At 37.0% G+C, this 12,211-nt stretch overlaps 1 protein-coding gene across 3 annotated transcripts in view; it reads right to left on the bottom strand.

Moving 5' to 3' along the window:
* Window positions 1–12,211, bottom strand: part of Eip93F (Ecdysone-induced protein 93F) — a 237,373-nt gene that overhangs the window by 18,996 nt on the left and 206,166 nt on the right. For all 3 annotated transcript variants that reach the window (XM_070105744.1, XM_014230386.3, XM_014230387.3), the window contains 4 exons: window positions 8,391–8,915; window positions 7,160–7,581; window positions 6,104–6,359; window positions 5,706–5,997 (listed from right to left, as the gene is read on the bottom strand). In XM_070105744.1, coding sequence (XP_069961845.1) covers window positions 5,706–5,997; window positions 6,104–6,359; window positions 7,160–7,581; window positions 8,391–8,915 — 1,495 coding nt within the window. The remainder of the gene's footprint in view (window positions 1–5,705; window positions 5,998–6,103; window positions 6,360–7,159; window positions 7,582–8,390; window positions 8,916–12,211) is intronic.

Genomic DNA, 12,211 nt, shown 5'->3' with positions numbered 1-12,211 from the left:
AAATGCCACAGAAGTCTAAATGCAATTTCTATATATATATATCAGAGAAAATTAAGTTGTATCTACAGTATATAATCACCGAAAAACACACATATATATATACATAATACATATATAAGAATGTTAATATGTATGCAAAATATGTAGACAACACGACATGTGTATGTATGTATACGCTACAAGATATTCATTACAAATTAAAATGAATTGCAAGTGACTGCAACATCAGGTGGCAATAACAATAACAAAACACCAACAACAATAACAGCAACATCAAAAAAAACTCGCATCACATTAAAAATACCGGGGATGCAACCAAAAATGCAATTGCAGCGAGCGTTAAGACAAAAACAATTGCAACAGCAGGGAATACATACAAACACATATACACCGCGACACACACACTCATCGCCAACACACGCAAATAAACCGACAAAAATCCACCCTTGCAACGCGGACATTACACCGACCACCAAAGTGCAGAAAAAAAGCGCACAAACAAAAACAACAATTACGAAAATGAAAACATGTAAAAATTGCAATGAGAACTGAAATAAAACGAAAGGCAAAAAATTCAACAGACAAAAAATGTGGAAAAAGTGGAAAAAATGAAAAACATGAAAAGCATACACTTTAGCCCGTGTGTTCAGGTGCATTACAGCGCAACAACAAAAGTTGCAATAAATATGGCTGCAACAAATGCAGCAAAACCAGCAAAAATGCACTGAAAAAACTACAACAACAATAGAAAACAGCAGAAAAACATCACATGCCGCACGCTTCGCGCCAAGAGAGCGACTGGAGCGCGACGCGGTGAGCGGTCGGTCCACGCCGGAATGAGCGCAGCAGGTGTTGTGTTGGCAGTTGGGCGGCCGAGACGCGCGACGACATTGAAATTTTTATGCATTCGCATCTTTGTCGCCTTCTAATTTGTATGGATTTCTTTATGCACTTCTTCAATCTACTACGCTGCTGCTTTTGACCGATTTTTTTCGGTGCTTCTTCAACTTTTTTGCAAAGTTTTTGTTTCATTTTGCGCGCAATTATAATTTCGTGAGACATGCGAAAAATAAAAAAAAAACAAGTAAAAAATAAATAAAAAAATAAAACATACCAAAGGGAACCACAAAAAAAAAACAAATAAATTGCGAAAAATAAAAAGTAATCTGACAAAAATGTCATGGAAGCAAACAAAAAATGCATGCAACAAACAAAATTGCTTCCCGAAAAATTATTCATAATGACAGCGGCAGACAGGACCTGCTGGGCAGAGTAGCGATTGGGAGTGCAATAAAGTGCAAGTAGCGGGCATGCAACCAAGGTGGGAAAAGCACATAGAATGGTGGCGGTGGCGTTTTCAGCAGCGATGATAATGACAAATATATACTTAGCTACAGCAGAAGAATGGAAGCGCAGAAAAAATGTGGAAAGTTGTAAGCATGAGGTAATTTACTGTAGCAGTCAACTGCGTATTACTTCAACCGTGTTTTTTTCTTGCAAGCTTCACCCTCTGGAGTTTTTGTCTCAGAAACGTGACGTTTTGCGCTTTTTTGTATAGAGTTGAATGACCTATGCTCGAAAATCTTGAAAATCTTGAAAATCGTATCAAGCTAAGGTTCTCCTCTACCAAGTTAGTGCAGACTTTTGTATTCTGCCAAATCAATTATTGCTACTCAGTATTATTATTATTATTTGAAGTGTGTATTTTAAACTCTCTTTTTATGCATTCTCTTGCCCACAACCTAAAACCTTCAGCTTTTCAGCCTTCAACTTTACTAGTACCAAAATCTCAAAATCCCTTAAAAATTCACCTAACAAACTTCAAAAGCTTGTTGGCTGTTTCAACGCCAGTCATTTTTATATTTATATCATCATGAAAAAAATCATCATCGGCATATCATTTACAGTTAATGAAAGAATATCGAACAGTAAAGGAATAAAAATGGAAGCATAAAATTGTGCATAATGACATATTGACTCTAAATGTTGCAGAGAAAACGAAGCTGTAGCAACAGACAACTTTTGTGCTCGACTAGAGATGCAGCACAATCTGTCATACGAAGCTTAACCTCTGAGTTTGTGCAGCTTGCCTATACTCCAACCCCAAATTCAGTTCATTTGCTTTTTGTTATAAAGAAAGATTGACATCAAACAATGTAAAAAGTAGTAACTTGGCACGTAAGTTCGAAAAACAACTCTCTGACAAAAATTGTCGAATTTTTTGCTTTTTCTTTCGTTTTCGGTGCCATTTTGATTTTTTTGAGTAAATTGTAAGCGGTGTAATGCTCATGTTGTTAGCCAAAATCTCTACCTGACAGAGCTTTGACGATTTTTATCATTTCTTCAAAACCAAAATTTTTTTTCTAACTTTTTAAAGGAGAGCAGTATAGAGCACAGTCTGTACGTGTTTGAGTCTGTGTCTGTAAGTGTTTGTACCGAGTTCCTGCTTCTGATTGCGAAGAGCTTTAAATAGCATCTGTTGGACTTTACTGGCAGCTTTTTCACAACAGAAAGTTTGAAATAACTTCAATGTTTGGTATAACCTATCAATGAGCCATCGAACCATTATATGTTTAATCTTAGATTTTAGGATTTGAGCTCATCCAGAGGTAGCCTACAGTGTACTCCACAGCGGTGTCAATATTTATGTGAACAGTATTTTCACTTTTTTTAATTTAAGATGTATACATCTGGCTTATCCTATCACTGATGTTACTGATTATCTCTGATACATACCTCTACAAAGCTATATTGCATTTGTAAAGCTTAACACTTCTTTATTACCCAATGCTTATAACAATTCTCAGAATCATTTCATAGAATACATCGCTGGTGTTTGTGATTTAATTCGCCTTAGAAAAGTCTATAATCATGTTTTCAAGCAATTTGAAGAAACCATCATACTGTTAGGGGGTACATTTTTTTGGTTTTTTGTTTGTCGTCTGGAGCAAAAATTAGACAGTTTGATTTGAAACATGATTAATTAGATATTTCGTTCAATACATTCTGGAAACAACCAACTGACAAAGAATTCCTAAACATTTTTAATTTTGATTGAGTCTTCTCCGAAGTTCTTGCCCAATGGAATATTTACTATCGGGAGTTTCCAATTACATTACACTAAAGAAGTGCTATCATTTTAAGAGCTTGTTCCCTGGTTGTACTCATTGTGGTCTGGACAACAAACGGACATTTATTTATGAACCCCACTTTTCATATAACCTGTATTTTTAATAAGAGAAACTTTAGTTTCCACAGATCTTTTTTTGTTTTAGTCGTATTACCAATGTTCTTACATAATTAAGATAGAGGCGGCGTAAACACTTCCTAAAGAGTTTTAAGGAATGTTGAGAGTCTGTGGCCGGATACAAATCTGGCTCCGTAACGATTACGTGAGTCCCATAATCGTGGAGATGGTATGTACCGATATATATATATATATATACATATATATGTATGCTTTGATGCTTTTAAGCGAACAAACTGCTTTGGACTTTTTGATGAACTTTTTTGAAGTTCCGTTACTAATTGTTTTCTCCACCTTGCGTTAAAAATTTGCATATATGGTATACGATACGTCATCCTTTTCTGAGTAGATTCTCGACAAGTTGAAATTATTAGAGGTTAGGTCTGGTGTTATAATTTTTTTCTTTTCGGCTTTTGCCTTTACAATATACATATCTGCGCATAATTATTTTGCTCAGGTGCATGCTCGTTTTAAGCTGTTAAGCTTTGCTTTAAGAGCGTCTCATTGATGAAATTCGGTTGCATATGTGACTGAAAGGAATGCCTGGTACACATGTACTCGCATTGTAAACAAATGGGTTTTGTAAATTTTTTGTACTTTCTTTTAAAGCTGTTTCGCACTTCATAATAACGAAAAATGAAAAACACAAAAAATATTGTAGATGAAAATGAGAAACGTCTAAAATATTCTTAGCCACGATTTTGTGCTTAGCGACTTGCCGACACTGAAATTAATGCATATTTCATACAGCCGCGTACAGACGAACAACAGCAATAAACAAACCCAAAAGCGAAATACAGAAAAAGAAGCAAAAAGAATCAAAACGAAACTGTGGCAAGTACAGCATAGCAATGGCGTTGCTGCAGACGCACAACATCAACAATTAAAAGAGTGCAGACAAGGACTCACGGCGCGAGTCGGGACCAATGCATGCATATATCATACATACAAATATCTCTATGAATCCGCACCTGGTGCCTGAGGGGTTGGGGGGCGAGGCAAGGTGAAATGAATTGAGCACAATTGCGCTGACAACATTGCGCGCGTTCGCGACTGCCACCAGAGGATCAAGGTGTGATTTCACAAAAAATCAAAAACAACAAAAAATGGGAATAAACAAATACAATAACACGAAATTGTGTACAATAAAATAAAAATGTATGCATGTGAGTGGTGAAGAGAAAAAAATGCGAAACAAAAGCTATGAGGCAAACGGCACTGGTGAATAACTGCCGAAAAAATGATGGCAGGCTTCCGCTAGACAGGTGTAGGAGCCCTGGAAGCGCCGTCGCGACATTTTGAAAGTGAAGCTCCTCTCGTGTGTGTGTGTGTATTTGTAGGTGTTGGTGTGGGTGTGGGTGCAGCAAATATGGTAAATTGGAGTGTTGATAAACATTCAAGTGCAGTGCTGTTGAGCTGTGAGAATGCCAAGCGGAGTTACACACACAAATGCATATTTTCTTGTGTGTTCTCGTATGTGTAGGTATGTATGCATTCATAGGTGCGAACTCTGATAGCAACAATAATAGCGCTTGCAGACAGGTATGATGCACTGCTTTCACAACAAACACACACACACACAGACAACTATGTAGTTAATGTATGCTGAGCTATCTGCACTTCGGAAGTGTTTTTGTATTGTAAACAACATCCGCTATGTGTGAAAGTGGTATTAAAAATGGGAGTTAAGCATTTAAACAAATTTAAATACAACACTGTTAACGGAATATGAAAACGAGGCAACGGTAGTTGATACCAACAAAAAATATGATGAAAATATTAATAAAAAAACATAAAAACGTTAACTTCAACTGCACCGAAGCTATAATACCCTTCACAGTTGCATTTCTTATAGCATGAAAGGGTATAATATTTTGTTTATCTTTATTTAGATCGGTCAGTTTGAATAGCAACAACTGAAAATAAAGATATGAATTATAAACTAATTAAAGATAGTTTTGCCCCACGACATTGCCACTTTTTATTTACAGTGGGTTGAAAGTTGAGTATTTTGATCAAAATCAAGTTCCATATAACTACAAAAATATTTTGCTGATACTTATTTAAGGTTGGAATTGGTCTTAAGGACCTATGTATAGGCACACATTTATTAGAGAAATATTTTTCCAAAGCTTTTAATCCTCTTAGAACTACTTATGCGGAGCGTTTTGAAAATTTATTTTTTAACTAAAAATAAAAGGTATTAGTAGAGAAAGGCTAAGAATTAATATCATTTTAGTCTTCTGAGACTCACTTAAATTAATTGTTTATTTGTAAATTACCTAATAATAATTGGGGGAAAAAAAGTGTAGACTTAATATCGATCATAGAAATTGTTTTTTTAGAAAATTTCATAGGGTTTTCAAAACCGAGTCTTCTAAGAAGAAACGGCGCACCTAAATGGTGTAATCAACAGCAATTTCTATAAATTTTGTAATATTCTTCGAAAATCACTTACCGCACTGACTTCAAATCGCCACTAATAGATGAATTTGGCGATGGTTTCGAACTAAGATCTAAGGGTTGTTCACCGGTGGCATCACTGGGACTGGGCGAATCCTTGAGTGGTGGACTAACAGCGGCGGCCGATGTCTCTGAGGTAGTTGGTGTCGCCGAGCTTATTTGCTGTTGCTGTTGCTGCTGCTGTTGCTGTTGTTGTGGCTGTGGCTGTGTTTGTTGTTGTATCGGTGCGGGATGTGGCTGCTGCTCTTGCTGTTGCTGTTGTTGCATCAATTGTAGCCAATTAAAATCTGCGTTTATCATTTGAAAAAAAAAAGCAAAAATAACATTTAAATATATATATTTGACTGCAATGCCACGCTAAGTGGCATCTGCTTATGACGCGTTCACACTTACTCGGGTAACCAGAAATGACTGCTAACTGCGCGGCCATTGAGTCCATTGAAGTCATATTCGCTGGCAAATCAACTAAACGTGTCGTCAACAGCTTGTTCCAGTCGATGCGATTGTTATTATTATTATTATTGTTGTTGTTATTGTTAATGTTATTCGTACTGTTGCTGTTGTTATTGTGGTTACCAATAGGCGCAGTTGTTGTATTATTCACCAAATTCACATGTGCTGATTCATTCGAATCACTATCGGTCTCAAGCTGCTTGTTTTTCGTTTATTTTTGACACGAATCGAAAGAAAGAGCACAAAAATTGCGTATAACAGTAAAAATGTGAATATGCATTTTCTTTGTTAAATTAATATTACTTTAATTTTTTTGTTTTTACTTTTATAAAATTATCTGCGGTGTGCTTTCCCAGTTCGTGTACTTTGGTTAAAGAATTTAATAATTGTATGCAAAAATTGGGGTTTGAAGTAATTGCGCTTGATAGAAGTCACCAATACGTATAACAGTGTAAATTCACCGCAAATAATTTCATCACTAATTGTGTACAAATTATTATTTTTAGATTCATAAGTAATTAAAATTAGAGGTTTTTGTGATTTACCGAAAGCTTAGTTGTGGCAATTGGTTTATAAATAAAAATAAACAATTTACAAATATCTTCTGATCGAAATTAAAGAGTAACTGAACATTAAAAAAGGGTTTGTTTAACATTATATGCATATAGTTGTACTTTTTTGTGGTGGTTTCTAAGCATTTTTAACGAAAATTATTAGTATACTAATTTATATAAACATTTTTAACATTAAAAATCTCATATTGTCATCCCTAAGCTACTAAATTCTAGAGCGTTAGGAATAGAAAAATGAAGTTTCGTAAAAAGGTGGGGGAAACATCTTAGCTAAAATTACCTTACTTATAATTACGCTTAGATATAATAGCCCTAAGCAAGTGATACAAAATCATAACTTTTTTGTTAACCGAAATAATATTGAATGGCCTTAGACAAAATCTTAAGATAACAAAAAATACTTGTATGTATATAAAACACCAACCCTGTGAACGTGTTCCACTGGATCGCCGCCGACGGCGGACACAATGGGGCCCGCCGGCTCGGCTACAAGTTCGCCCTTCGCGTTCACCGTGAGTAATCTGCCGTCCACGCAAAAGTAACACTTCTCATTCGGTTTCCAATCGACCGGTTCAACGGTGGGCGTACGCTGCCTCTCAAGCACTTCAGTGACTCGCTGCGGTGGATGCGTTGACGGTGGTGATGTAGTTACACTTGACAAGCTATTTTGATTGGCGTTAACGCTTGTGATGTTTGTTGGTGTGTTTTTGTGTGATGAATTTGTTGCTTTTATTGATGTATTATTGTTGTTGTTGTTGTTGCCGCAATTTGTCTTATTGTTTAATGTTAAACTATTACTGTTATTACGTTGAAGTTGGTTGTGATTATGTGATGTTGTTGTATTGTCTAACAAAATAAGGAATGAAAAATATGTGAAGCAAAATAATATTATGGAGAGGTATATAATCATTTTTTAAAAGAATATTTAAAAATAAGAATTTTTACGTTGCTCTTTATATGTATTGAATGGGGAGCTTAACTTCGTTAAAATGAGTCATGCGCCTGAATGTAGGCCGCATTTATTATTAATTTGGAATTACTCTTAAGCTAATGGATATGTTCGCAAAGGAATGAGTGTCGTAGCAAAGATAGTATATTTTCAATACAGCGTTTGAAATGTATTCTCTCATTTTCGGAAACACCTCAACCAAAAAATTGAACTCTACATCATAAACTTTGAAAATTATTCTAAATAAAAAAAGAAAAAAAATATTAATACTCTTCGGTGCCTGTATAAGTAATCTTTATGTTGATTTTGATCGGCCAGTTTGTATGACAGCTATATGCTATAGTGGTTTGGTCAGAAAAATATGTTTGCAGATTGTAGTATAACCTTCGAAAATAATCCATGCAAAATTTCGTGAGAATATCTACACAAATATAAAAGTTTTCCATACAATGACTTGGTTTTGATCGATCAGTTTGTAAGATGGTTGTGTCCTAAACCACACCAATAAGGGCACAAATAAGTAGCCTCTTGGAAAGAAAAAAATGTGAAAATTCCAGATCGATATCTCAAAACCGAGAGGTGGGTTCACATGCAGACGATCTTAGCTCATGACGCTGAGCATTTATATATGTATATACTTTATATAGTCTCCACCGTTTCCTTCTGTGTTCTGTTCAGGGTATGAAAATAGTCTATTTATGCTCACCTGCAACAGCTTGCACCTCCCGATCCTCCTTACCCTTTATGTAATCTTCTACGCAGTTGCTTCGTTGCGTATTTCCTTTGTTTTGTTGCTGTTCTTCGTTCGTTTCGCCTCCGACTGTGCGCACGTGTGTCTGCTGGTATTGAAGATTGTGTTGGCTGTTGTTGTTGTCGGTTGCAGTGCCGTTGCTTTGACCGTATATTGGTGATGATGTTAACTGCGCACTTTTGGCGTCTGCGAGATCGTTGATCAATTTTAGTTGCTGCAAATATGTCTGTTCCTCTACAGGCTGATCGTTGCGTTTGTGTTGATCGCACTCTGTGGATGTTTGCCGTTCTACTGGGATTTGTGGGGCTACTGAGGTCGCTGCTGTACTGGCGGCAGCTGTTGCTGCTGGCAATTCTGCTGTTGCTGCTGTTTCGGCTGGCGATTGTACGGTGTGATTTGTATGGACGCGCGTAGTTAATGGCTCTTGATATTGCTTCCATTTCATGCGTTCCATCAACTCCTCAGCGATCCGTTCTAAGCCTGTAGTCAAAGGGAAGAAAATTCATAAAAAATTCATTAAAATCGATTACTTTCTGCAGGAATTAAATTAACTACTTAAAGTGCTAATTAAAAGTTGTGTGAGCAAAAAAAGAGTGTAAAGTAACGCAGTAAGGTAGCAATTATTAACGGTAATTGATGTCATTGACATCGCTAGTGAGAAGTATTAAAATATCTTCTGATATTATGATGTATATTTATGCCTATGATATACATAGGTATAATGCCATTTGTGTATAAATTATTCATTCGCAATTTGAGTGCCACGCCTCTAACTAAAACTTTACGCGCTCGCTTTGCTACAGCCAATAGGTCCACGTAGGTGAAAATTCATATTTTTTGCACTCTAAAAAATCGAGTTTATTGCGTCGCTTCTGCTTCATTCCCACTAAGCGTGTGACGTTCGCAATCTGTTCGGAATCCTAAATAATAAAATGCAAAATATTGAAATCAAATAGAGCCACCGCTGAATATGTGTAACCTATGTGTGTATACCAATCTATCTCGCGAACCCCTATAAAATATTCAGCAGCGAAATGCCCAACTATTAACTGCATTGATACCAGTAATAATTTTCACAACCAATCGCCTTATGTCTGCATAAAACTGGTAGTCATCGTAATGAAAAAAATGCTTTTTTTTTCAAAGTCATTCTTAGGTCTAGTATTAAACCAATCAACACATAAAATGGTAATTCCTATATACAATTCAATTCTTAATGTCTTAACCATGTTTTTTTTAGAAGAGAGTGCAATTTTGTATTTCAAAGTGTGTTTCGCAATCCCCTACGCTGCCCCTACTGCTTCAATTTTACTAATAAACCGTGAGTAAAGAGGATGTGTGTGTTATACAAGGGTTTCGGACGATTCACATTGCTACACAATTGAAGGAATTGCTTGCCTTTATTTTTTAATTTATTTATTTTAAGTTTTGGCCTTCGTATTGTAATGAAATCCTTAAAATTTATGTTCTCAAAATAAAAAAAAACATAAAGTTTAATAAAAAAAAAATCGATTAATTTTTATCGAAAAATAAAATCGTTGATTTTGATATTTTATTTAATTTCTAACGATAGTTCTTCAATATATTATTAACACTTCGAAGTCGATTAAAAAATGAAAAAAATATCGATTGATTGTTATCGTTATTCATTTTTTAAAGTTAGAACTTAAAAATAAAAATATTAAAAAAATAATAATACTGGATTGAAGCTGATTCTAGAAAGCTAAAAGCTCCACGATCCTATCGCTTTAAGAACCGTTATTGGCTCTTGTAAAATTTAAATTTTTTTATAAAAAAAATATTTTAAAATATTAACAGACGCTTCGATTATAGAAAAAATTGCTTGGCTTTCGTTGAAAACCCATATTTGCGTGTAAGGAATTCTTATTATGAACATATTACAAGGATAAATCCACACGCACATCCTTTACCAAACTGTAATTATTGTGAAATTCCTTCAAATTAAAAATATCATAAAAACCGAAATGTAGGAAATGGCAGTATGATTGCAAAATGGCTGCAATTTGATGCAAGTGCCAATCAAAACGACGACGCACATCAAAAAACGAATGCAAAAGTAAATACTGGAAGCAAACGAAAATAATGTAGAATTAAAGCAGGCAAATAATACAGAAGAGCGTAGCGATGGTAAAGTGTGTAAGGGCGTGGCGGTGCAAAGAAATCCTCAAAATTCCATGCATGCGTGAGCAAAATTAAAACTTGCCACACATACACACACATATATATATATATATATATATGACTCGGCTGAGAGAGTGAGACGCCTGTAGGGCATGGTGGGGAGGAGTATTACGCACACACTCAAAAGAAATTATATGAAATTGGCCACGCAAGTAAATAAAAAATTAAAAACTGCAGCGGCTAAGTTGCACTTGCCCCATGTGTAACGCTTACAACAGCCAAACCAAAGCCAAAGCACAGTGTTGCATTCGATGAATATAATAGCCGCTTTAAATACGCATATGTTAGTGCTGCGAAAAAATATGAGTTACGCATGAGGCATATTGATGGAACGCACTACAAGCGCCTAGCTTGGCTTAACCCAGACGCTTAGCGGCGCCTTCACGCACAGAGGGGGCGGCAAGGGCGTTGGGGCTGGCGACGACGACGGCTTAAGGAGTCGCAAGGTAAAAGCTTTTGTGGCAGCATTTCTACACTCGCACTTGTGCGCACTCAGCGGCAGACACAGCCGCGCGGGTGATGGCGCGGTGAGGGGCGACTAAGCGACTAAGCGAAGCAGCCAAACAAGCAAGCAATACATTCTCAGACTCCCAGCGCTCCTGCTAACTCGGGTGTGGTGCATGTTGGCAGCTAGTGCAATGGCTGGCTCAAGCGAAAGTTGCAAGAATGGTAGAATTTTTTCGTGCCACACAGGAAGTGCAACTAACTAGTTGTGTTGGTAAGCGGAGCGACATCGTCAGTACTGCAATACTGCACCTGGCACATAACTTGCTGACTGGCCCCTCCGCCGCGTATGCCCGTAACGTGCCACAGCCATGCGTGTCGAGCGTGCGTGCACTTTTGGCCACGAAAAAAAGGGAGCAAACCGGGTTAGCAGTGGTGGCAACAACTGGCACGCTGACGAGATGGTGGCGCATAATGGCGCCATGTTGCACATTGCAATAGTGGTAAGGGTGGTGCATTGCGCAGTTGCTGGTTGCACGTTGTACGTTGCCCGTTTGGCATTTAGCGCACTGCTGCCTTTCATTCCGGAACAAGTTGAACGTGTGAGCGGCAAAAGTTTCGAATAAAAATTAAATATTTTGCTACGCACACTAGGCAAATATGTGCACACGCACGTGCTCACACACATATATATATATATACATGCACACAGCAACGGTTAGTCAAACATGCACGCATTCACACACGCAAATGCTAAAAAATGTAAATAAAAGGAGGAAGCCCATGCAACAAAAACAAACAGCGCCTGCAACAGCCAGTGCAACTTGCAGCTGCTGCAACAACACATACAAAAGCGGTTGCGTAGCATGAAATTAAATGCAATGCAGGCGGGAAGGTGGCACAATGAATTTGCAATGGCAACTGGCAAATTCAATTGCAACAGCAACAACAACTACTGCAGCGCTACCGCCAACCACCTAAACTCGAAAAATTTACCAGCATTTGTTCGGTTGACTCGCTCGGCCCGGGCACTATTGCTGAGGTTAATGGCCTCCGCATACTTTTTGAAACTCAAACTTCTCAAAAACGCAACAAATTTTTTGTATGGCAACGAAAAAATGGGGAAAAAG

Source organism: Bactrocera oleae, chromosome 2 (genome assembly GCF_042242935.1).
Source record: "Bactrocera oleae isolate idBacOlea1 chromosome 2, idBacOlea1, whole genome shotgun sequence".
Taxonomy (NCBI): domain Eukaryota; kingdom Metazoa; phylum Arthropoda; class Insecta; order Diptera; family Tephritidae; genus Bactrocera; species Bactrocera oleae.
Note: the sequence above shows the minus strand (reverse complement) of the source record. Positions and strands in the feature narration are given on the sequence as shown.